This window comes from Anguilla anguilla, chromosome 18 (genome assembly GCF_013347855.1).
Source record: "Anguilla anguilla isolate fAngAng1 chromosome 18, fAngAng1.pri, whole genome shotgun sequence".
NCBI lineage: Eukaryota > Metazoa > Chordata > Actinopteri > Anguilliformes > Anguillidae > Anguilla > Anguilla anguilla.
Genome location: NC_049218.1, coordinates 21700465 through 21727298, shown reverse-complemented (window position 1 = coordinate 21727298; position 26834 = coordinate 21700465). Strand labels below are relative to the sequence as shown.

Sequence of the window (26834 nt, the reverse complement as noted above, 5' to 3'; positions counted from 1 at the left end):
GTTTAGCGCGGATTTGCGCTAATGTGCGCGTTGGTGTCTCATCGCTCCAAACACCCCTTGCCATTAGTGAGGATCAAAAGAGGCCCAAAAGGGACTCATCCCCTCCTGACTCGCTCTCACTCTCAAGGTGGCAGCGAGGACCGGTTCTGCGAGAGTCCTACGCGTGCGAAATCGCCGGGCGGCCGTCACCAGCGGCTGCGTGTTTGGGGTGCGCGCGTGCGTTCGCGTGCGGGCCCGTTCCCTCACACCGCCGCCCGTCCCCGCCACGCCTCGCGGTCTTTCGCAGGACGCGAGGAGCACGCGGTGTGGATGTAGCCTCCGCTCGCCTCCGCCGCGGCCAGACTGTACAGCCGTGTTAAGCAAATTAACCTTTTTAATTTAAAAGAGTGTGGCTTTCTTTCGGAGCGCGCGCGGGGCCGGGTTCCAGAGCGCTGACAGGCGAGGAGACGAATCGCAGGCCCCGCGTTGGCAGCCCGCCCCTCAAACTTGGCAGATCGCAGCCACAAGGGGGGTGTACATGATAGGAGCAAAAAAAAAAAAACATTTTAATGCAGCAAATACACTGTAATGAGAAGTGAAACTGGACCAAATGCATTTGCACATGTAATGCGTGATGCTGAACAGGGAAAACAAGCATTTAACTCATAAAGAACTAGAAAACAGAACATTATATAGTATGACTCATTTTTTATGTACTTTATACAAGACAATCATGTATTTTCTTTTCTAAACAACGCATATGAAATGCATGCATTCAGCCTGCATGGTCAGCAGCGTTGTTATTGCTTACAGAATGTATGCTATGGATGGGAATGTGCGTAGATTCCTCAGACAGAGTGTGACTTTTGTTCCAGTTACTGAGACACGCATGCAGTGTGTTTGAACAGTCATGCCACTAATGCAGTACAGCTGCTGCTGGAGTGACCAGCTCATGCCGTTGGTGTCTCTTACAGATCTCTTCATTTTACTAGCACACAAAAAATCGCTTCATGTGAAGTCACTACTAGCCCAAAATGAACCAAAAACTGTTTAAACCAATTAAAAGGAAACCGTCCTTCTATGCTTTCAACACACACACACACAAGGGCCATCAGGTAGGATTCTGTATAATGTCTTGAAACTCAAGACATTATACAACTCTCCTGCCCTTTCTCCTCTGACAAATCATGCAAAGGGTTGTTTAAAAGAACCCTTTGGCCTAGAACTGGAGCATTGTTAACCTGACAGGGCACCAGTGCAGCTCCATCAATGAGACCCACACTGGACCTCAATGAACAAGGCCCAGTATCACTGGAGCTTGGTGAACAGAGCCTAGTTTACTGGACCCAGTCCATCATATCCACATAGGATGTCAAATAAGGCCAGTTTACAAGCCCAAAACCTGAATGGCAAACAGTACACATCCTACTGAACCAAAAACAGGCTAGCAAAGACACAGGGAAAACACCAAACACAAACTTTTCCCCACCAGGAAGTGCAGAACGTGAACAAAATATAACATTACATTGTTTTTTAACACACCAGTGAAGTAATGATAACACACGCACACACACACACACACACACACACACACACACACACACACAGGTAACTGATAGACTGGAAGGACGGGGGATCACAGGAGACTTTTCCCCTTGCTGCACTGCCCGGTCAAGTATAAAGGTGTATTTGTATCTGGTAACAAGGGTATTTGCTGCAACAAAAAAGGACAAGAGAAAAAACCAGGCAGGGAGGGGGGAAAAAAAACTGAGAAGGAGAGACAGTACAGTAGCTGAAACCCCTGTGGTCATCCAGAATCAACCAAGTGCAACTTCAGAGCGGCTTCCTGTCTGTATCCGAGCCGTTTATGTCTACGGTCCAAAGGGAACAAACTCTGGGACCCGTCCAGACAACAGCAGTTCTGACAGGTCTCCAAGGTCCCGGTGTTTAAACAACTGCAGCAGCGGGGTGAAGGATTCAGCAGATTCTTAAGTACAGACTGAGGAGGCGGGGGGGGGGGGATGAGAGAGGGGGGAGCAGCATTTCGGGCGGAGGAGGAAGCATTTAAAACCAAAAAACATTTTAAACCAAATTTTCAGCCGTCTCATTCTGAGCTCAGAAACAAGCACCTTCTGTCATACTAAAGACAAAAACAAAAAAAACAGAGCACCAGTGAAAGTCAACGAGCAGTCGCCCTTTCAGTGACAAGCAGGAGTCCAGTATCACCGCTGCCTCCTCATTCTGAGAGGGGAAGAGGACCGAGCGGCAGGCACAGACGGGTGAGCGGGTCTGCGGCGGTGCGAGTCTGCGCAGCGAGAGAGTGTGCGTGTGCAGCTCCTGCGCAGCTACGCTGACTGCACCGCTGACTGCGCCGCTGACTGCAGCGCAGTCCGGTCCGACCTACAGCCCTCACAACTTCTGTTAAAGAGCAATAAAGAGTTCAGAGAGGCCAGGGTTCAGTGGGCCACCTCCCAACCCCAGCACAGCACAGCACAGCACAGCTAATCAAATCTGCAAGGAGCGTTTAGCAAAGGGGTTGCAAAAACGAAACGCGCAAGAATAACCAAGATAAAAAATGAAATGCACACACGCACAAGAGCATGCATGTGCGCCACTTGCACGTACATACACACACAAACACAGACTCGCGCACACGCACACACACGCGCACACACACACACACACCTGCAGAGGCCTCGTTGAGTGGGGAACCGTAAGCTGAACTGTAAAACACCCAACAAAGAGAGTGCGGACCAGCATGCTGTGCGGGAGGAAGCCCTCGCCCGCGGCACAGGGAGATGTCAGAGCCGTCTGCGCAGCTGGGGGGAGCGCAGACAAAGGGGGCGCTGCAGTTTAGGGCCGCCGTCCGTCCTGCAGGTTCGGCAGGGAGGCCACGGCGTGGGACGGCACCTCTGCGCTCGTCTTCTTATCGGACACAAAAAAAGCAACAGAAAGCGTCAGGAAACGCACGTCGAGCTGCGCCTCGAAATTTCAGCACCGATTTGTTTTTGTCTTCGTCTTTCAGGCCTATAATCACTGCGACCGGCAGATTAAAATGGTAAAAAATGAATTGGAGGCATTTCATTCTGTTTTTCTCTCAGGTTAAAAGCCTCATTAATTAGCACCAATCGCACCCGTGTACATTTTATGGCCAACACCCTCAGCAGCTACTCGCCAACAGAACTGAGACAAAAATAAAGACGCTTTGCGCATGAAACGCAACACACACAAACCAGACTCTGCGCAAGGACGGGTTATATAAAACAGCAGTCCGGTTTTTTTTTCTTTTTTTTTTGGGAGGCCGCTTGAACTATCAGTTGCAAATGGGGCGCCATTAGCTGCGCTGATTTGGCTGCCGAGGGCCCTTCTGAAGGGCCAGTAATGGCTGCGGAAGACCAATCGCGCGGGGAGCCGCGCTGCCAGAGGGCCCTCAGCCCGGCAGGGAAAGAGTTAATGCGGGACACTTCAGCGGGACACCGCGCAGCCCAAAGCAAACATAATGGGCACTCCGGCCCCCCGAAAGCTGGGCGAAACGAGGCCCGCGGCCCATATCCCGGCCTCTTCCCAAAGGGGCGCGGTCCCAAACGGCTCGCTCCGGAGCCGGGTAAGTAAATAAAATAATTTAATAAATAAAATGGAAACATTGGGCTGCCCCCGCAGCCCGCGCTCGGGAGGGAGAGAAGCCTCTTAGCAGGGTTCGGCCGTAATGAAAATATTAACGCTAATATTTCCAAACATTAGACACCCCAACGGCAGAGAGCGCCAGCATGAATTATTCAGGAGCCTTCTGTGGAGGATGGGAAGGCGGGTCAAACCGCTCCAACTTTCAGCTTTTAAAAAAAAGGAACTTCTTTTTTTTTTTATTTGAGCCTATTATATTCCCATAAATACTCCTCCATTACCGAGAGATGTCTCTTTCCCCTTCACTGCCAGGGAGAAGCGGGCGACCACAGGAACTTGTGTGTGAATCGGGATGGCATTTTCATTTATCATCCACACCAATCTCTCAGCCCCGGCTCACAAACAAAATATGCCACAGTAAACATAATCCATACATCACAGCCTGACACCCCCGACCCCATTAGGCAGTCAGAAAGGCTCTGGCGGGAGCCTCCTAGCGTACATTACCCATACAAAGGGATGAAACACTTGGACAATGCGCTGGAAATAGGATATTGCGCTCAGTGGTCTCATCTCTCATTCTCTCTACCTCCCTCCCTCCCTCCTTCTCTCCCTCCTTCCTCCCTGGTTCCCCACACAACCCCTGTCTGGGAGCCCGTGTCAGAGGGCAGGTTTAAGGGGGAGGAACTGGAGGTCCAGTCCAGCCTGCAAAGGCTTGTGGGCCATTTTGTAGCTTCTTATTTAATCCTTTAAGATGTAAAATCACAAATATGTGACTAGAATGTTCTTAACTGAACATTCTAATGCTGATGTCACAATCATTACTGGTAATTGATAGCATTGGAGTTCTAGAACACTGACTTACTACTACTCACTTATTCTTTTATCGATCTATTATCCTCTGTAAGTAATTTGTGTTTTAAAACGACTCATTTCGGCAAGGTCGCGAAAATGAACGGGAGTGAACTGGGAGCAGCAAAACTGGGAGAAACGACAAAGCTGTTAACAATCAACAGGGACAGCTGATGTTGCTAGCATTCACGTTATGCAAATACAATGCTTCGCAAATACAACGCAACGCTCCACAAAATGACTTGTGTTATACCAAAATGAAATGCCGCTTTAAGGATGTGCATAATAACAGTTTTTTGAAATGTGTAGATATGACCGTGGGCTCAATAACAACGGCCAGCCATCGAGACGATTTCAAGAGCCGCGAACCTGCGTGAAGGGCGAGCGACAGCGATCCAGCGGAAACGGACAAAAAAAAAACTGAATTCAAAAAATGCCTGAAAACGATCGGCATGCGGGAACGCGGTCTTTTTTCGCGGGGCTGGAGGTCGAGCCCGCAGCGCGTCCGGGGCGCGCAAACCACGGCGGCGCGGTATCCGCGAGCGGGCGGGCGGGCGAGCGAGCGAGCGAGTCTCCGTGCCTCGCTTTTGTCTGCGGAGGAGCACAAAACGGTCCTGACAGCCCGCCCTGCCCCCCTCCCCCACGCCGGGCCGCTTCGCAGGCAATCTGCGAATACATATGCTAATGCGGCTCGGACTCTCCACCCGCGGACACGTTTAGCCGCTTCCGCGCGGAATATTACAGAAAAAAAAAAACTGCAGATAGCGCGTGTTGTGCCAAAGCGGGTTGAGTAATGAAGCTGTAGGAAAGCGATGTTATTCGCAAATAAAACCACGTGCGTACGTCAGACGCGCCCACAGTCCGCTGCAAACCCGCTAAATCTATGAATGAGAACATAAGAGCAACAGATCACTCAAAATAAGGACTTGGCCATTAAAGATGCACAAGCTCCCATACATTTCTCCGGCCTGTGTGGTCAGACTGAACTTGAAGACTGAACTTGTCCTAGTGCAAGGGTTAAGAAGTAAAAAAATTCAGAGGACACGGCAGGCAGACTGGACTTCCACACTGACAGTACAAACGGAAAGACGCTCTCACACAAACTCATACCGTCTGCTGTGTCTTACGCGTGACCAGCCTCTCCAGAGAGCCCAGTGTAGGGATCTGACAGTTTCCTGAAGAGAACTACCTTCATTTCCACAAAGGGTTACAGCACGTTTCTGCAGGAAGTCAATCAGAAACCCCTCAGAAGTCCAGCAGTTACTCTGTGAGGCCTTATTACATAACCAATAAAATAAATCTCTCTCTCATATAAATACAATATATTATTTATACACAATATATGATAATTACTGTTGCTGCTCCTACTGATTATTATTATTATTATTATTGCGTGCACATGAAAAAGACTGACCGATGTAATCTAGAGTGCACATACAGTAAGGATCTGTAATGATTAAGGTTGAGTTTGACTCGATTGTGGCTGTAAGACTGCAGATGCTTTCCTGTACTCGGGAAGGAGAGAGACAGTATAAAGGAACAGTGTGAAGGAGACGGCGGGGGCTCCGTCTGGTTTGGCACGTGCGGAAGCCCCAGCGTTTTTACAGCGTGCGGTATGAGCTGAAGCAACACTCGAGCGGGGGCTCGGACGCGTCAGGACGACAGCGTCCGTTTCCCCGGCTGCCTTCCGCCGGGCTGGCTCCTCCCTCGGCCCCCGGTCACCGCTCTCACCTTTGATACCAGAGCCGGCGCACGGCGGAGAGCAGGGGAGCGGCTGAGATAAGACCTGCTTCTGAGGCCCGGGCATTCAGCTTCTGCTGGGGCAAAAGCCGAGCACCAGATTCAGTAAAGCCAATGGCAGCACAAGCATACAGCCTTCAGCCAATGGCAGCCCAAGAACTCAACATTCAGCCAATGGCAGCCCAAGAACACAGCATTCAGCCAATGGCTGTCCTAGCAGACACACTTGACCTTTTGCTCTGTGAAGGAAAGGTGGGTGACATTTACAGCCAGTGAAGCTCTAAGGTGCAGAGTGAGTCGGCACGGCAACATGAAGACGTAGAACAAAAAATGCGACCAATCATATTGCAGGGACAGGCTGTGAAACAGCAGCAACAGGAGCCCCGAAACACAAAGATCACAAAACAAAACCAAAATAAACAATGACAACACACACGCGTCTCCAGAAAGAGAAGAATCCCAGAAATTACATGATGTCTCTCATCAAGGCCTATTTACAATGGGGCTCCACGCACTACGCACAACTGCAGCTTTTGAACCATGCAGGTAACCTAGTTATTAAACAAAGAATTACAAGAAGGGGCACTGAGAGTGCGCTGGGTTAAATAAAGTTCTGAGCCCACCCGCTAAATGCAAATTACAAAGACTGCAAAATAAGCAGGGCCAGTTTCGGTTTAGAAGAAGAAGCATCCAAAAATAAAAAAACACCAAAAAAAAAAAAGTAGGAACTAAGAGCGGCAGGCCAGCGAGCAGAACGCTGAGGGTTCAGACTCCGCTCTGGCCTCGGCCCCGGCCCCGGCCCCGGCCCCGGGCCCCTCCCGCTGCCTTTTAAGAGCGGCTTAAAAAAGTGGCTTTTATTAAAAGCATGTGCGGCCCGGCGGGGCGGGGGTGACGAATGGGGCGTTCCAGGGCCGCGCATCGGACGCGGGTTCGACAGCCATTCTTCAAAAGGGAGGCGCGGGGATCGATGCCGCCCTCCGTCCTCCGCGGCTAACAAGTCCATATATCAGAGGGGCTGCGGGTCGCCGTGGCGCACCGGGGGCGGGGCCTCCGGGGCCTGTCCGTGCGCAGGACGGGCGCTGACAGGGAGGGAATGAAGACAGCTTCGCCCCCCCACCCTCGCCCCCCCCCTCCCCCCGGGAGAGCTCTCTCCTTGCAGTCGACCCTGCCAAACAACGGCCCTTTATGCCCTCCCCTCGCTCCTGTCCCAGTCCCTCCGTCCTCCCCAATTTCTGTTTGTCCCGAAGCGCACAGGCGCGCCTCTCACGTGGAAGCCGGCGCAGGCGGCTCGCCTCTCCAGTTCCACTTCTTCAAAAGTTTGCGCACAGCGGTTTTTTTTTTTATTGCCGTTTTTTTTCTCCCCCTCCTCCTTTCGTCAACCCTCAGGTTAGTCTCTTCATCAGAATGTTTTCTTTTTGTGTTTCCCCTCCAGAACTCCTCCAGAGCCCGGCAACAAGGCCAGCTAACCGGTCTGAACTGGTTCTGACATGGCTGGAGGGGGTGGGAGGGAGGGAGGGAGGGAGAAGAGACTCGTGCTTTTTTTTTTTTTTTTTTGCCTTTAGCCAAGAAAGTAACCTGGAAGTATTGAAGTACTGTCAGCAGGTAGAGAGAGAGAGAGAGAAAGAAGGAAGGGAGGAGGGGGAAAAAAGAGGGATAGGCAGGAGGAGAGAAAGGCCAAAAAAGCTGAATTAAGGGCAGGCTATGACACAGTCTCATCACATGTCTGGACCTCAGCCAAGTTCATCTGTTAATGGACAACCACTGTAGGGCCCCACCCCCACCCCCACCCCCCTCCTGTGAACCGCAACCCCCACCAGCCACCCCTTGCCCCCTTCTCTCTTCCCCTTCTGCATCTCTCCCTCTCTCTCTCTCTCCCTCCCTCTCCCTCACTCTCCCTCTCGGTCTCTTTCTCCCTCTCTCTCTCTCTCTCTCTCCCCCTCTTTCTCTCTCTCTCTCTTCTCAGCGAGACATAGATTATTCCCGCGCCTTTCCCTTTCTATTCAAGATAAACAAAGTGCTCCAAGTTCAGGGCACACCCTGGGACCCTTGACAATGCAATCTATCATCCTGTCTGGCTGAGCCGGCCGGGCCACACTGAGGCCGGGGGAGAGTAATGGCTCCGGAGCAGAATTTTCCCTTTGTGTGCCCACCCCCCTCGCACCGCGGCCCCCCCGGTCCACACACCCTTCCCAGGGACACGCATGCGCCGGAGCGGCCTGACCAAGAGCTGGAGCACCTACCCTGCTCCTTCCACCACCACACCACCCCACCCCCACCACCAACCCCAACCGCCTCAGCCCCAAACTCTCCCACAGGCAACAGCACACACAGGTGGGGCGAAGAGAGGGGGGTGGTGCTTTGAAGAAAACATATACACACACAAATTAAGCTTCTGACAAATTACATAAAGCAGGGAGCTCTGCGATGATGAAAAGGCTCTGCTCGCTCCTGGCATGTTCAGGCACATTCTGTTGACTCTTCCGATGGAATGACTGGAGGCGAGGAGGGCAGAAGAACCAGAAGACAAAAAGGAAGAAAAAAAAACGCGGGGAAGAAAATGGGCTTAAGAGCGTTTGGGCCCTCGCTGAGGGGGGGGGGGGTTAAAAGCCGGGCCGGTTTCGCTTTGCTTAAGTTTGTCTGGCACCTACGCGCTACATTCAGAGCTCTGTTCATGGTGCTTGAGAGCATGACGCGGCCCAGAATCGTTTTCACTTTAGAAAGGAGATGATCACGCACACACACACACACACAAGGAAAAGGCATGGCGACAGTTTTGAGTCATGTTTTAAACTGAGAGCTACGCAGCACAGAGACTAAATGAGGAGCTTTTAATATGGTGGGGAAGAAGAGTCCATCAAAGACCACAGCACCTCACAGCCAGAGGTTCTGACACACAGCCAGCTTCACTCTGTCCACTGCTGCCCACCAAAAGGGCCACCAAACAAGCAGGCTACTGACCATTAATAATACTTTTCTATTTCTTTCATTTCTTTTTATTTATTTAACCAATAATAACATTATTATTATTATATTATTATTAGTATTATTATACACTTCAGTCTAAAATATATAGTTGACAGTAACCACAATAAAAAATTATTCTTGATGTAAACCATATATATTTTATACTACATTGTGCAGACACCAGTAGATCAAAATGAACACAAATCATATACCGAAACACACACACACACACACAGCAGACCAATGGCCGTGCTCTATGTACAGTATAGTAAAGACAGGCAATGAGCAAGCAAGCCCGGCCTCCACCTGCCATTCAAGACCAAACAGGGCCTCTCCCTCCGGAAACAAACAAACCCATCTTCTCTGGAGTTTAAAAAACCCACTCCAGAACAGAACACACCTCTGCCAGGATCAAAATATCTCCTTTTCTTTTGCTTAGATCCCTCCAAGGACTCATGGCTTGCAGGGAGAGAGAGAGATAGAGCGAGAGGGGAGGGAAAGATGTGCTTTTTTTCTACTCAGCTGTTCGTGGGTAAGAGCCGGCTAATCAACTCCCAACACAGTGAGCGAAGTCCTGGAGCAATGCTTTGACCAGGAAAGACTGGGAGAACTCTCTTTATCCAGCTAAAACATCTTCACAAGAGAGGAAGGGCGGAGCCTCACCAGCATGAACCATTTCTTTACCCGTTTTGGACCAATGAATTATCCAATAGATTTAATCATATCTTACCAAACCAATTACATCAAGAAAATGATAGCGTGCACTGAATCAATTATTCATGTCCTTGGCCAGAGACCAGGGGCTGGGAAGTCAGAAAGGGCAGAATCTCTCAGCACACACACACACACACACACGCGCGCGCACGCACACGCGCACACGCACGCGCACACACGCGCACGCACACACGCACACACGCACGCACACACGCACGCGCGCACACACACACGTACGTGCGCACGCACACAGGAACGCAGATATGTAAGCACACACATACGCACGCACATGCACATACTGTATACACAGGTACACACACAGACATGCACGCACGCGCACGCACATACACACACATACACACACACTCATACACATCCACACATACACACGGACGCATAAACAAGCGCACACACACACACACACACACACACACACACACACGCACAAAAGCAAAAAAAAAAATACCTCCGGATCTCACAGATGTGTCCCATCAGTTCATCTTACTGCCTAAAAAGTTCACGCACTTAATAATTTATTTGCGCTCTGGATACGGTTTCCCAGCTGAATATTAACAACTCTGAAGCCTGCTCTGAGCCAGGGTAAGGCCAGGGAGCCCCGGCAAAGCAGGGGGCCTACTGGGCCCCCCCTCAGAGGCGGAGTCAACCCCCCCACCCCCCCCCCCCCCCCCCCAACATCTCACCAACATTTCCATTTGAGAACAATTTTAAACTTGCAACAACTTATTCTTCATTCAGTCATTAACAATTCCTTTTCATCGCAATGTAGGTCTCAGCTTTTCCTTAAAGCATCTGCAGAGACCGGCGAGGAAAAAACAACAACTGACGAACCAAGAGGGAAAAAAATCACCACCCCTTGTGGAAACCAGCATATTTCATTAATTCTTTTTTGTGTTTTTGTTTTCTTTTGTGTTTCTAATTGTCTGTGCTCATTTTCACTTGCAAATGCGTCTTATTTGAGTGATTTATTCTCTTTTATTAATCTTCTTCTGAAGCACATGCACTGTCCCTCTGTCTGTAGAAAACGTATGAAATTTAAATCTTCATCCAAAGGGAACATAAAAACATGAGCAGAACAGTAGTACAGCTTTGTGAGTGTGTGCGCGTGAGTGCATGTGTGTGTTTGTTCGTGTGTGTGCGCGTGTGTGTGTGTGCAAGCTTACATATGGGGAGTGTGCACCTGCATGTGTGCTAATGCTTGTTGTGTGTCTAAGGGTGACAAACATGAACAGTGGACACTGTGTTTACACAACTGTTTTATGATTCCCTACTTGAATTTTTTGATTCAACAACACGTCACTTTTCAACAGACCAACACGCTCAGCAAGAAAGACTGCCTCCTGAACGACATTCTAATGCGAGCAGGAGGACGGACTGCCTCCTGAACAACATTCTAATGCGAGCAGGAGGACGGACTACCTCCTGAACAACATTCTAATGTGAGCAGGAGGACGGACTACCTTCTGAACGACATTCTAATGTGAGCAGGAGGACGGACTACCTCCTGAACGACATTCTAATGTGAGCAGGAGGACGGACTACCTTCTGAACGACATTCTAATGTGAGCAGGAGGACGGACTACCTCCTGAACAACATTCTAATGTGAGCAGGAGGACGGACTACCTCCGGAACAACATTCTAATGTGAGCAGGAGGACGGACTACCTCCTGAACAACATTCTAATGTGAGCAGGAGGACGGACTACCTTCTGAACGACATTCTAATGTGAGCAGGAGGACGGACTACCTCCTGAACGACATTCTAATGTGAGCAGGAGGACGGACTACCTTCTGAACGACATTCTAATGTGAGCAGGAGGACGGACTACCTCCTGAACAACATTCTAATGTGAGCAGGAGGACGGACTACCTCCTGAACAACATTCTAATGCGGGCAGGAGGCCGTATGGCTGCAGATTCTGCTAAATGAGGAGAGGAAAGCAAGAAATGACAGGCCACATCTGCTCGTATCTCACACTGCTCTCAATCGCTCTCTCTCTCTCTCTCTTTCTCAAACAGACACACACACACACACAAACAAACAAACAGGCACACACACACACATCTCACATAAATAAACTGTAGAAGCCATAGGTAAGCAGCAGCACAGAAGAAGTGTATTCTGGGAATGATATCTGATTGGCCAATGGCTGGTGCTTTTGTTCTGAGCTGCCAGGCCTTAATGAAAAGTGATTAGATGCAGCACCCATCCTATGCACAGAGCTGTAAGGAAGGAATGCACAGTCTCTGTGCAAATCAAATCTGTCAAATTTCCCAATGAACATTCAATCTCTAGATGTAAATGTAAAAGCAGCATTTTAATTTACAACTCGAGTTTTCACATTGTGGAAATTCAGACCTTACCAGAGATGCACACTTTTCACTGCCACCCCTCCCACCTGCACATATGGGCATGCACACACACACATACACACACACACACAGACGTGCACACGCCAGCACAGACACACACACACACACTCACATATGCACACACACACACGCAATCACACGCGCACACACACACACACACACACACACACACACACACACACTCTCCTTATGCAGAAAGCTGACAGTGCTGATGTGCCCTGAATGCACATGGTAATAGGCCAATCAAAAATGCAAAACAATTGGCAATTACTGAGAGGACCTAATGGTCATTAGAATTTACAACTAGGTAATGAACTAAAGTCTGCCCACACCATGCATATTCATAAAGCAATTTAAGCTTTGAAGATTAAAGAAGTGCTTAAAATTCAAATGAGCCCAAGCAAATTATCAGTAAGACTCAGTCAGGAAGTAGAGGATTTTTGTGTGCGTGTGCGCGTGTTTGCAGCATTGTCTTCAGGTTTTTTAATATGCACACGGTAGGGTATCCCATCTCTACCCCTGATGCAGCAGGCTCAGGGTCAGGCCTGCGATGCCTCGTGTAAAGACTGAAGCATAAATCATTTTTAGAATACAGTGTTTTAATTCCAGATTTATTTTCCTATGAAAAAGGGACTCTGTATAATTTACCTTCATTATTATTATTATTATTATTATTATCAGAATTATTATTATTATTTATTAGTGGTAATAGTAGTAAGCTTAATAATAGTATTAAGTATGTTAGCTCTGAAGACACCAACTATCAAAATTAGTTTCTAAAAGGAGAAATGGCTTCCTTACTTTACCCAGAAACCCAACCTAATATTAAATCCTTCCGCTATCATTTCTCATTAATACAGGTGAAAAAGGGCCCACTTAAGTATTTAAAAAACGAGCCTATTCATGGCTTTCATTACTGAAAGAAACGGACGAAGGCGCACACACAGACGTGCACGCACGATCCACCTGCTCGCGACGGAAGATACAGTGGCATATGAACAGAGATAACCGACGGCATGATCAGAAGAGAATAAAAGGGGAGGAGCTTTGCAGATTGCTGGAGTAAATGAAGGATATTCCGATGTATTTTATTTCCCCACATAAAAACGGAGCTAAAGCGCGCATCTTTGTCGGCCTCTGGGTTTCTATTGCGGGCTGCAGCTGCGCGCTAGCCCTTCGCCGTCTTCCGCACGCGTCTAAAAATAAAGCAATTAACTTATTGGCAGGCCCCGGTGAGGCGGTGCGCCGGGCCGGCTGGTGTGGAGCGAGAGGGAGCCTTGCACTCAGACCTCGGCCAGCCCAGAGCAGCCAGCGCTCCGCTTGACGGGGGAGGATTATTTCTTTGTACAAACAAGCGTCTCTCAGCCCACTTGTTAAATGAGAGGCACCCGTGAAACACTGCGGCCATCACAGGTGACGGGCTAAAAACAGGCTGCGATGCTTCAGACGCTGCCTCCTGCAAGCGTGCGCGCGCGCACCCAGTCAAAACCGAAAGTGAATTGACAGAATCAGAAGAAATCGAAAAAAGAAAAAGCGTAAAAGCAAGAGCAGATGTTCTGGTTCCTCTCTGCGTTTCCCAGCTAAGCCAGTGCAGGTTAACAAGCATGTATAAATACACTATAGGAATCATGAATTTAATTCAAATTTCCAGTGCCAATAACATTAATTGTAGGAAGAATTTATTATAAACAAAAATCAGTTTCATATTATGTGTGTGATTTCTGGCTGATCAGAGATACACACAAACCTGTGAAATGAGTGGGATCTCAAGTTATGTCCAGTCATTAATCTTTCCCTTAACTGTCAATTTAATACTTTCAGCCCAGCGTCAAACTCACTTTACTGCACACAGTAATGGTAACACCTCCAGCAGCTGGAGAGAGGTAGCGAGGAGGCACACACACACAGAGCATGCTCAGCTCAAACACTCACACACACACACACACACACACACACAGCCCGCTCAGCTCAAACACACACACACACACACACATACACAGAGCCTGCTCAGCTCAAACACACACACACACACACACACATACACAGAGCCTGCTCAGCTCAAACACTCACACACACACACACACACACACAGCCTGCTCAGCTCAAACACACACTCCCTCAGGTAACATCAGCCTCGGAGTGCTGAACCTTCCACAGATCAGCGTGAACTGAAAGGCAGCTTTATTGGCCCAGAGATTACAGCAGTGGGACACACAGGAAAGCCGGCTTTCTACCTGCACTTCCTCTCAGCCTCTCCGCAGCCAGAGTAAAACTGCTGCCCTTTCTTTCTCTCTCACTGCGACTCGTTTTATATAAGAGAGACGGCATGCACTGCGCACATGCCACGGACTTCAGAAATGTACACGTGTGTACAGAGATCCTCTCCCATGTCTGAGCCAGTGTGGTGCGTGTGTCAGAAACAAGCATGTGGTCAGCCTCGACTTGATGGGAGACTTGTTGATGACACAGTGAGCAGTAAGCGCTGGTATAGCCCGGAGCAGAGCACTGCTCCTGTTCCTGCTCCTGTGCCTGCTCCAGAGAGCAGCTGAATTAAAGCCGTAGTGGGAGCTTCCCACCCGCAGACAAGCAGGAAATGGAACAGGAGTGTCTGAGGGATTTATGGGTGCCAGTGGGACAAAAATTCACCAGTTATTTCTAACTTAGTAGGTAAGCGAATATCGGAAGCTCCCCGCTCCGCAGAATTGGCAAAGCAAGAGTCAGGTCGCTTTGTGATGTCACTGCATGAAGAGGACATTTGTGATGTCACTGTATTAACAGCACATGCGCTGTGTGTGTATATGACTGCAGAGTAAAAAACATGATGTGCAGTTAGTAAGGCTAGAGAGATGATGGGATGGTGTGTTCCAGGCAGGATTCACAGAAGGACTGTCTGGCCAAATAGCAGCTTCATCACAGACACCAGCCATAGCACAGACATCGCCAGCCCGCATATGCTTGCTTGTGTGTGCGCGTGTGTGTGTGTGTGTGTGTGGGTGTGCGAGCGCATGTGTGCGAGCGTGTGTGTGTGTGTGTGTGTGGGTGTGCGAGCGCATGTGTGCGAGCGTGTGTGTGTGTGTGCATATGTGCATGCGTGCGAGTGTGTGTGTGTGTGTGTAGTATGCGAGTGTGTGCGTGTGTGTGTGTGTGTGTGTGTGTGTGCATATGTGCATGCGTGCGAGTGTGTGTGTCAGCATGCGAGCGTGTGTATGTGCGTATGTGCATGCGTGCGAGTGTGTGTGTGTAGTATGCGAGTGTGTGTGTGTGTGTGTGTGTGTGTAGCATGCGAGTGTGTGTGCAGCATATTCCCGCTGGAGGCAGGGGTAGGCCGCTGCAGTTGTAGAGGTGAATGGTGCAGACAGAAAGCCCAGAGAGGAGCCAGGGGCCCGGCCCCGCCCACGCCTCCAGCCCACACCCTGCCAAGGCTTCCCTGGCTGGGCCTGTGGAGGGATGCACCAGAGCCTGATCCCCCGAGCCTGAGCCAGGCCAGCGCTCACTATGCACACACACACACACACACATACACACACACACACAGGGATACCAGCATGCACACACACACACACACACACACACACATGCACAGGGATACCTACATGTACACACACACACACACACACACACACACATGCACACATACACACATACACACACACACACAGGGATACCAGCATGCACACACACACACACACACACACACACACACATGCACAGGGATACCTACATGTACACACACACACACACACACACACACACACATGCACACACATGCATGAATGCACACACAAACACAACACACAAGCACACACAAACACACACAGGCATACCAACATGCACACGGACGCCCATACCTACACACACGCGTACACACAAATACGCAGACATACACATATACTCACACACAAACGCAAACACACAAGTACACATGCAGCAATCCTTAGTGCCTCTGCCATGTTATAAAACACCAGTCTGTAATCCACAGGGATTTATAAATAAGCTTTGTAGTATATAAACATTTTTTATAGTCACGTTTTATAAAACACTGACATAATTTGAGAGCTGTGGCATCACAGGGGCATGGTGGGCCCTGGATTTCAGGGAGGCACAAATCCATGTGTCCAACAGGCAGGGACGAAGAAAAGGCTGCTCTTAAATTATTTCCAAAAACACAAGCCCTCGTCCCCCAAAAATAAAACCAAATCAACACAAGCACATCTCCCCTCTGTACTGTATGTGCTGATCACACAGTGCAAGCACAGCATTTACAAATTCACTAAAATCTCAACTCTACACCACTGGGAGTACCTCCTTCACGGTGCAAATACCTTAAAGGAGAAGAAACAATTTGTATAATTTCATACCGAACACCGAAAGAAAATATGAAGGAAAAAAAGCTCACTTTTTTTAAAACCTCTTTCAAGCACCCTAGTACAACCGGTTTACATATGCATGCTGCCAATTATTTGAAACCCGTGTTTTTTTTTTGTTGTTTTTTCTTCCCGGAAGATCGGAGGCGAGGCGTGAACAGAGACGCAGCGCACACCCACGGGTTTGCATTCCTCCCGTCGAGCGAAGGCGGCGGTTGGCGAGGGTGGGGGGTGGGGGGGGGGGGCGAACGACAGACACCCAATGGCGTGGGCTTCTGGAAGGGAGGTGGCACCAAGCCAGGGAGGGGACGGCTGGCTGCTAAATACCTTTGTTCCAGCAAAGCGGGATTTAATCAAATTCAGATACCGATAGCGCGGCCGCTCCTGCGCCCTGTCCGGGGGTTACGACAAATAAAAAATGGAAGCGGCCTCCCTTCAGGTTCCGCCGGCTTTCAGACGCACATGACATGTTTCCACATGAATATGGATTTCCCCGTTTCTCAAAAGCAGGCCAAATTATGAGGATTGGACAAAGAGCCTCGCAGGGGAGGGGGGGGAAATCTCATTTTAAAACACATTTGTGGCAGTGCTTTTTTTTTTTCGACTACGTCCCTCATTTTACAGGGAAATGTGTAAAGAACACGAGGCCGACACAAAAAAAAAATCCTCCAGCAATATTTTATGCTCAAATGGATAATTAGTTCCACTTTAAAATGAAAGCAGAATAAAATAAAAATTTGAACGGCAAACGCATGCGGGATGAACCGCCTCGCGGAACGTCACCGGCAGAGATAATCCAGCCGCAGCCCACGCAAGTCCCGCATGGCGCAAATCGAACCGCGCCGCGTCGCGCACCGGACCTCGCGTCCGATCCACGCCCGCCGCGTCGCGAAGGCCGAGCGGTGCGGAGCGAGAGCCGAGCCTCACGAATTCAGCGCCGCGGCGCGGCGTCCCCGATCCCCACGGGTACAAGTCGCTAACGAGCGCGCGCAGGCGTAAAACGCGCGAAGCCACGCGTCCTCCGACGAGAAGCCGATCCGTGACCGCCTCCGCTCGTTTTCAGGGACAGCCGCAAGGCATGCTGGGATAGCCGGCCGGGCGAGCCAAGCCTGCGAAGTGACCGGAAGGACGGAGGGGGATAACCAATCAGATTAAAGATCTGACGAGTAAACCGCCCCCCGTTTTAAACGTTTTATTACGCACACGAGCGACCGGTTGTGGGAGGCGGGAGCGATGGCGGGCGATCTGCTTCAGGGTCACCCTGACACCGCCACGACGCGCGGCAGAGTTGGGCTCCCGCCGTTCGATCCGACAGACAAAGGGAAAGAAGCGCAGAGGCCCCGCCCCTTCGCCCCTCATCAATCACGACGAGGGCCTGACTGACGGGCCACACCCAAAATCACCTGGCTGGGCCTCTCTTCCGTTTTCAGGTTCTGGTGTCACAAAGGGCAAAAGCTAAACCATCGACAGGAGGAAATCAGGCTAGGATCACAAGCAGACCCCACAGTGGGGAGGACTGACTGTGACGTGCAAGCAAAGCACACAGAGACAGCTCAAGTGTTCTCTACAGCACAGACATGTACAACCACCAGGACAACCTGATTTAAAGAAATTACCTTCTTCTCTATTTTTCACAAAATACTTCAATGATCATATGAATAATCATAAAAAATGAAAGGGACCATCTGGTATCTACAGACCAATACCCAGCACAGAACACCAAAACAGACATTCAGAAACACAACCGCGTGGTCTTGCATGGTCGTTATGAAGAGGCTTTTAGATTCTGTTCTCGAGGAGTATGAAAAATGCACTTGCATGCCCTGGAAGTTTCAGAAACACACGTATAGCATATAAACAATTCCTTTAACAGCACACTGAAGTACTGGGACAGCTCAGGCATCTCTCCAGTCAACTTCACCATCAATTCAGGGTGCATATTTGTCTGTCCATATTGGCTGACACCAATTACAATACCTCCCTGTTTTAATGATAGCAATAGTAACTTATCAAGTTTCTACATTCATGGGAGATCTGGATGGGAAAAGATATCCACTGACGAAGTAATATTAAATAATAATTACATTTTATTTATATGCAAAAATGCTTTTGTATAATATTTGACTGAATAGAGAGCACATGTCTAGGGAGCTACAGAGTCTCTGTATAGCTTGGTGAGTTTGGGTGGTTGAAATGAAAAATTCTAAACAAAAAATAAATATATGAGATTCACATGTGTGTAATCATGTGTTTTCTCAGGCACGTCATCATGTGTCATCATAGCAGCCATCATAACAACCATAATCACAGCAGCAGCCCAATACATGAGACGGCCATTACCAACCAATACCGACAACACTGATATTAGCTACATGAAACAAATCTTACACTGCTGGTTACACGTGCATGCACACATGCACACACTGTGCACGCACACACACACACACACACACACACACACACACACACACGGCAGCCCTGGCTTTAAAGTTGCCTTTTCACCCCCTGAATCATCGAACAGAGGCCGGAGCAAGAACACACTGGGCTGGTAAGAAGACATTTCCCAAGCAGAACTATTTGCAGAAGTGAACAAGTGCTGCGGAAACAATTTTCTGTTTAAGCAGCAGGCGATTTTTAAAACATCTCGAAATAAGAACAAACGCCAGTCGAACAATACCTTAAAAAATAGGCCAAATTAGCCACCCGGCCTGGCTGCCCAGCGGTGTTAGAACAGGCACGCGTGTCACACGCCAGCCTACAGCGCACTGTAATTGATTCAATATTAATTGGATGATGGCCGACTTACACCGACTATTGCAACCACAGCAATAGTGACAGATAGAGAGAGAGAGAGAGAGGGGAAGAAAGGGAGAGAGGGAGGGAGAGGGAGAGAGAGACATGGAGAGAGAAAGGGAAGGAGAGAGAGAGAGACATGGAGAGAGAAAGGGAGGGAGAGAGAGAGAGGGGGGAAAGAAAGGGAGAGAGAGAGAGGTAGAGAGAGAGAGAGAGAGAGAGCTTCAGAGGTTCTAAAACACAAGCCGACAAAGGCATTTAAAACACAATTATGCGCGGAGGCCCGTTCTGCATGGTGGCGGTGTTAGTCTGGACTAATCGGCTGCTCCGTTTCAGGACATTCATAATTTTAAAAGGGCCGCGGCAGCGGTAGACGTCTCGAGGAATTGTTTGTTATGCAAATGAAAGTTCATTGTTCCGGCCAACACGCATTCTTACGGCCAATGAAAATTCCATCTGTCATTTGGGCACGTATCTGGACGCTGCGTTTCGACCGGGAGATCGGACAGCTGCTTTACGCTTTTATTGTTTACAGTTTTCCTCATTAAAAAAAAGCTCACAGAAGAAATTGAGATCCTGTCACTCTTTACACGATCGGTGCGATTAGCGCTGTGATATTTGGCATAAAAGTACTCGCCGTGACCGGAATACTTTATTTATTAGCCTCCAGTGAGTCTCAGCTTTCAACCTAGTCTAATTTTGGGTCTGATTCGGAGTTAAAACAATAAAACAGCAAGGTTTTAAAATGGAATCAGCAGCCCTTCACATTTACACTGAAGGGGCCAGCAGGGAGGGGGTGTGTGACCCCCCCCCATGCCCCAGAACTGGGCCCCTCTGCCCGGGCGCAGGCTGTGAGATCTTCACGCAGCTTCAGCCAGACAGGTACTGCCTTTCGTCTTTTTACAGGGGGCAGCGCCGTATGTAAATAGGGTGTACATCACCCACGCTGGGCCGTCCATATTTGGCCTTTTGAGCCAGGCAGGGAACCTCCACTTCCCCCTCTTTGCCTACCCACTGTCCCAACACTAACCACAGACTGGGAGCACAGGCCTTATCATTCCGCCTTCATAACAACAGCAGCAACAACAATAACGCTACTACTACTACTACAACTACTACTACTACTACTAATAATAATAATAATAATAATAATAATAATAATAATAATAATAATAATACAGCAACAACAACAACACCTGCACTTTCCTAGCTTGAGATAAATATGTAGTAACACTGAAGCATTAAGTTTGAGTTGAACATAACTTTGACCTAAGTGTGTGACTCATAACAAAGAAACAAAGATCACACTAATAATTACAATATAATAAAGTTATAGGGCTGTAAAGTGCTACAATGTAATAATAATAATAACAAAAATAAAAACAGCAGCAATAATAACAGTAATAATAAAAATAGCAATAATAATTATTATTATTATAATATTTAATAATAAATGTAGCCGTCACATTGATGCTAATTATTCATATCCTCTCTCTTCCGTTGCTTGGAGATTGTCAAGAAAACAATTTGGACTCCAGCAGACAACAACTTCCTCAACAGCAGAAAATGAATTTTAAAGTCTCTTGAACGCATGAAGCATTTCTCCCCCCAGCCCCCCTCATATTTACACATAAAGACCAATACGGAGCTTTAACATGCGCTGCTGACAGAACAGGGGGGGAAAAGAAAACAGAACGCAGTCCTCAGTGAGGATTAGTTCATCTATTCATTTTTTTTTTGTAACTGACCATGCAGGCATTTTAAATCAAGTGTTAAGGAGCTGCTACTCAGATTTAGCCACCGCAGAACGGTTTTACTAAAGAAAAAAACAAACCATAATACCAGTGACCCAAAGCTCCCAGATGAACCTTTTTACATTATCATGCAAATGAGTTTAATAACCCAGTTTAGCTGCTGACAGAAGCAAGACGCGTATGTGCGATGGCGAGCGTGGATAAATAGGTTGTATAATTTGTGCTGAAAACGCAGCGGCATCTTTAAAACAAAGGGGGTTAACCAGACAAACACGACCCCGGTTAGCGGCGCTGGCGATTAAGCCGGAGCTAACGGAACCGAACGTAAACGTTTGGCCGGTGAGAAAGAGCGAGGCGCGCGTCCGCGTCCGCTGAAGAGGGCCGATTGTCACTGACTTTCTGCACGTTACAGAAAGGTCCGCAAAACCACTTCAGCCAAGCTGATCTCAATAAGCAGCAATTATCGCTAAAGCAAAAGGTCAAGTGCAGAAAATGTTCTGGCCAGGTCGATGCGGAAGCCCAAGGACTTCCTAGAATAGGAATCTGAAGCAGAAGGTGCCCTGATCAAAAGAAAAGGCAAGACCAAAAGGCTCGTGATTAAGACACGCTCCCTTATCAACAACCCCCTCCACCCCCCACCCGCCCCGCTCCCAACCAATCCACACGGCAAACTTATCTCTAAACCAGGATGTGGACTGGACGGCAGGCACATGTTTTAAATACACAGAGAAGAGCCAAAGACTTATAGCTACCTTGGGTCAAGCTTTAACCCCATGGATTCCAAAGATTTTTTGTAAAAAACTTGTTTACAGCAACATGATAAACGGTTTTGTTTTGCATCTCTTTAACTTCACTTCCTGCTTCTGGGGACTTTGTTCAGTGCTGAAAGCAAACCACTAGACGCTCTCCCCAATTCCAAATGCGGGGAAAACGACAACAAATAATTTGCGGCATAACAATTCTTTAACTGAATTACTCTTCCGCAACGACCAAAAATAACCGAGCGCCTTCCCTTTCCCTCTTTTTTTTATTTTGGTAAGAAAGTGAAATGTGCAGGCCCTCATTTACACGGATAAGATGTGGCCACGTGAAACCACAGAGAAGTCAAGATACATCTGCCCAAAACCCACATCAGAACATCCAAGCTGCCCAGGGCAGCGTTTCTCACGGGCATGAGCGAGCGGACAGGCTAAGGGACCCCCCCTCCACCCCCTCCACCACCCTCACCCCCCCCCCCACCCCACCCCCTTCCAACCATCATCCGTTTCAAAGCTCCCCTCCAGACCAGAGAACCTTCCCCCTTTTTCCTGGGATAGGTCTGTTTATGCACAAACCATAACACATGCACTCGGTCTCAGACTTTCCAGCCTGGGCCAGTCACAAATGGCAAGTTAAAGTCAAGGTCGCCAGTGTCACTTTGTCATTGGTCTACATTTGACTAGTGTGGAGAAAAAAAAGGCTCTCAAACTCTATAGATCCTGGGACAGTTGCTGAGCTGGGGTAACCATTTCACCCCAGTAGTTTGGAGATAGCTTGGCCCTCAGCTGAGGCCCCATTCTACAGGGGTCCAAAACAACAGTCCACTGGACGTGCTTAAAGTCTACAGAAAGCCGACTGCCAAAGCCATGGGCCCGAGCCAGAGATGATGGTAAATGACATTGCATATGAACAGCCGTTATAACCACGCACACCGCAGAACGGCCCGTTCCTGACACTCCAGGAGCACAGGCATATGGCAAAGGTATCCGACAGCGTTACTGCGCTGTATATCCGAGTTCTCGCAGTGCGGGTACGCTGAAGATCCCCGCCAAATGAAACTGACAAGACGCCGTCTCCGCGTTCCCCGTCCAAGACAACCAACCCCCACCGAGACGTCACGCGCGCCGCGGCACGCGACGCACGCGTCCCACGCGCACGCGAGAGCAGGAAGTCGAGCGCGCGCGAGAGAGCGCCGTTACGCAGGCGGCGAGCGATACACGAGACGCGACTTCCTGTCAGCGTGGTCCACCTGTGCGTACGCGCGCACGTGCGTGTGTGTGTGTGTGTGTCCTATTTGTTGTGTTTTGTTTTTATTATGGTCTGCTTCGGTGAGGTCTGGTTACCTGTTACGGTTTCCTGTTTCGGGCAAATCCCTCGGGACGACGTGGACAAGCAGTCGTCGTCCTCCGGCGTGACCTGAACGCCCACCTCCACGGGGACGGAGGCCCTCCGCAGCGGGCCGCGCGGGGGCGAGGCCGACGGCGGTTTATCCACAGCTTTGTCCGCGCACATGCTGCCGCTGCATTGCTTCCGCTTGTGCTCAATAAAAACCAGGATATCCCCCAGAGGGAAGTTCATCTGACACTGGCCACAGGTGAGGAGGTCCTGATCCGCTTCCGGAACCACCTGGACCAGGCCTCCGTGCTCCTGCTGCTCCTCCGGGAGGACGGCAGCCAGGGGCTCGGCTACACGGGGGGGGGGGGGGGGGGGGGCAGACGGGGAGAGAGAGAGAGAAAGAGCGAGGGAGGGAGAGAGGGGGGGGGAAATTAGACCAAAATGTCCCGCTGACCAGCACCCAGACTGTGGAGCAGTAAATAAAAAGATAATTGTGACTGGCTTTTGCTTGTATTGAATTTGCGGTGCCATCTTTCCAAACAATGGAGTTTTTCTTGTCATTTTTTAAACAAAGGTCTCGCAAAATTACTTCTTCACAGGTTCATAAAACGCAGAGATGCTTCCTGTGGTTCTGCTATTTCTGTTCCTGTTGTCAGTACTGGCTTTTTACACACTGAATTTTCCTAACTACTTATAAGCATTTATTATTCAAATTAATACCAAATGAAAAGCTGCACGCTCATCTACTACCCTATTTACAATTTGTTTTTATATTTATTTACAGATGCAAGACATTCAACACTTTTAAAATGGCCCATGCAAAAACAGCATCATTGTAAGACAAGAATGAACAGGCAATATGTGAATTTAAATGAACTGCTTTCAGCCTCCCAGTTTTTTTTTTTTCTTCTAGCATTTATCCAACCTTCTTGATCTTAAAATTGGAAAGCCATTTAAAATGTGAATAAAACATTATGGGTACGCAGTGAAAGCCCGTGAATTCTTAAATCTAATAGTACGTCTAGGCTCTTCCACGCGCATCAGTTTTATTTCCTTGATGACCACTTTCGCGGCCGGAAATCAGTGTGGAGAAACGGACAAGCAAGGGCTTAGCTCAGAGACTGAAATGTTAGAATGTTAAATGATCGCACAGTTCTCTCACTTCTGACCAGTCACTGAACAAGGACCAATGGGACAAGGGACGGGAAAAGATGAAGACAGTTAAAGAGTTTTGAGTAAACGGTGAAGAAATCCACTATTGTAGTAGCCCGAAACTAATGTTATCTTAAATCTCTGTACAGAGGTGAAAACACTACGAGCCTCCTAATGGTTAAGTACCTTGACCTTCTTTACTAAGCTGCCAATTTCACATTTTAATGAACTTAAAACCACAGAGAATCAAAAAATAGATTTTAATTTGAGTTTAGGATGATTGGAACAGATTTTGATAAAAGTGCTGGGATCTTGTGAACTGAGGTTAAATTTATTTCAGCCCAACCTAGACCAGATACTGAGGGGCGTATGTGGATTAGCTCCCAGACGTGCTTGTGAGAAAATATCATTTGAAAGACGCAATCCTACACGACATCTGCGCTCGAACTAGGACATTGAGATAACGTGATAATTCCTGTTGCTGCTGCTACTACCCTTAGTTTTATGCCGGGTCAGCAGCGGGAATTGTCTGGGTTGTACAGCATACCAGCGCATTTAGAAGCATCAGATAATAATAATAGGAAGACTAGGCTATGGCGTTGCGTGCAAAGGCTCGAAGTTGACCTCAGAACTGACCACATCGGTTACAAAAGACTCAGATCTTTTTTAATCCTACTAGATTTTCAACAGATGCGTGCATCTTGATACTCATTTCGGTCATGCTTTTTATGACTTGTTTATGGCTGTCAAGTGTGTTTCCTTCGCTATATATATATATATATGGTCATATTAATTTTACGAGTTAAATATTTGCATTGTCTGAAGTAAGTTATCATTTATTTCGTAAAGTATATAAACGTGCAGGCTATGGATATCGTACAAAGAGAGCAGTAAAAACTACACACTTAGGTACTGTGTAAATGTTCAATAGAGAATGAGTATATTTTCTTAAGAGGCGTCTTACTGAATAACCCCTATTTTATTATCCAAATTGTAAAGCAATTTACATTTTAAAAGAGGTTGAAAGTGCAAAAATATTTCACAAGCACGTTTGTGAACAGACGTATATTTTCGTCAAAAATTGTGTACAATATTCAAAGTTGTTCACGAAAAAACTTTTATATGTTTTTACTTCGGGAATTTAAGAATTTAAGGCAGCACATTTAACGGAACACAACACAATTCAACTGACCACTACGCGTTACAGCAACATTATTCGTGTGATGCACGTCGTGTAAGAAAATAAGTTTGTATGTTAACACTATTGCACTAAACACACGTGGCTTAAAACCGAGCATCAGACAACTTGTGCAATATTATTCCCCTCTGTCGTTGAACTGCAATGTATTTCAAAGGTTAAAAGGAAAAACGAATAACAGCTATCACTGTTTGACTCGGAGTAAAAAAAAAATACATATTCATAAATTAGATTTAAAAATAGCAGAGATTTACATACGCGCGTTTGGCGTAGTTTTTTTTTTTAAAGCTACTGTGGTGTATTTATTGCTAAATGAAGGAATGCAATGAAAAGTAGAAATACTAACCTTAAATTAAGAGCCTTCATACCCAGTCCCTGTGCATATTACACAATGCTAATTACTAGTGTACACAATATATTCATCTTAAAAATGCAGATAAGTTTACCCTTTTGTTTCGTGTGTGCTCGGAGGGAATAAATACAACGAAATCCATTTGAAAATATTAAGGTTATTTTTAAGACTTTGTCCACAACAGCGACAATTTTATGAGAATTTGTTTAACTTAAATTGTCATTGAAAAACAGTGGATTTGAGCAGAGAGTTGCGAAAAGGATGGGGGAAAAGGAGCCATAACCTCGTATTATGCGTTTCCTTTTATTCCAAACAGATCGTCAGAATATGTAGATCGGGGTGGCGGTGAAATTGATCAGGTTCAAGTTCATTTCCAGTTTATTATCGTCTTCTGCCTCCTAGCGACAAAACGCAGACACGCACAGGTAGGCTACTGGACTTCAATGCAACTTGGAAAAACGCCTTTGCGGCCAGACTAACAGTTCTAAACATCGGTACTAGAGTACGAGTCTTCGAACAAGCGTAATTATAGGACGGGTTTATTATTTATCATATATTCGTCTATCTGTTGTCCGTTAGTTATATAAATACCGAAGGATAACACTGTTTCTTGTCTGGTCGACTGTTTATCTATTTTTCACGCTGTTATTTTACTTTAAATGGGACTCCGCTTGAAAAGTGGAATATATACACGATTCAAATACATCAAACCGAATTAAAGTGACATGCTCTAAAAATGTTCATTATTTTGTGCATTTACGTATTCTTCACACATTATAAGCAGCAGCTAAATTTGAGCAATCTTTGTCTTCCCACGAACGTAGCGTCGATAAACCTTACAATCTAACGAGCATCATGAAGACTGT

At 47.8% G+C, this 26834-nt stretch overlaps 1 protein-coding gene across 1 annotated transcript in view; it reads right to left on the bottom strand.

The window, feature by feature from the left end:
* The window catches only part of bcl11aa (BAF chromatin remodeling complex subunit BCL11A a), a 60675-nt gene that overhangs the window by 32440 nt on the left and 1401 nt on the right, over positions 1-26834 (bottom strand). The window contains 1 exon segment of the mRNA XM_035400283.1: positions 23275-23616. Within this exon segment, the coding sequence (XP_035256174.1) occupies positions 23275-23616 (342 nt within the window).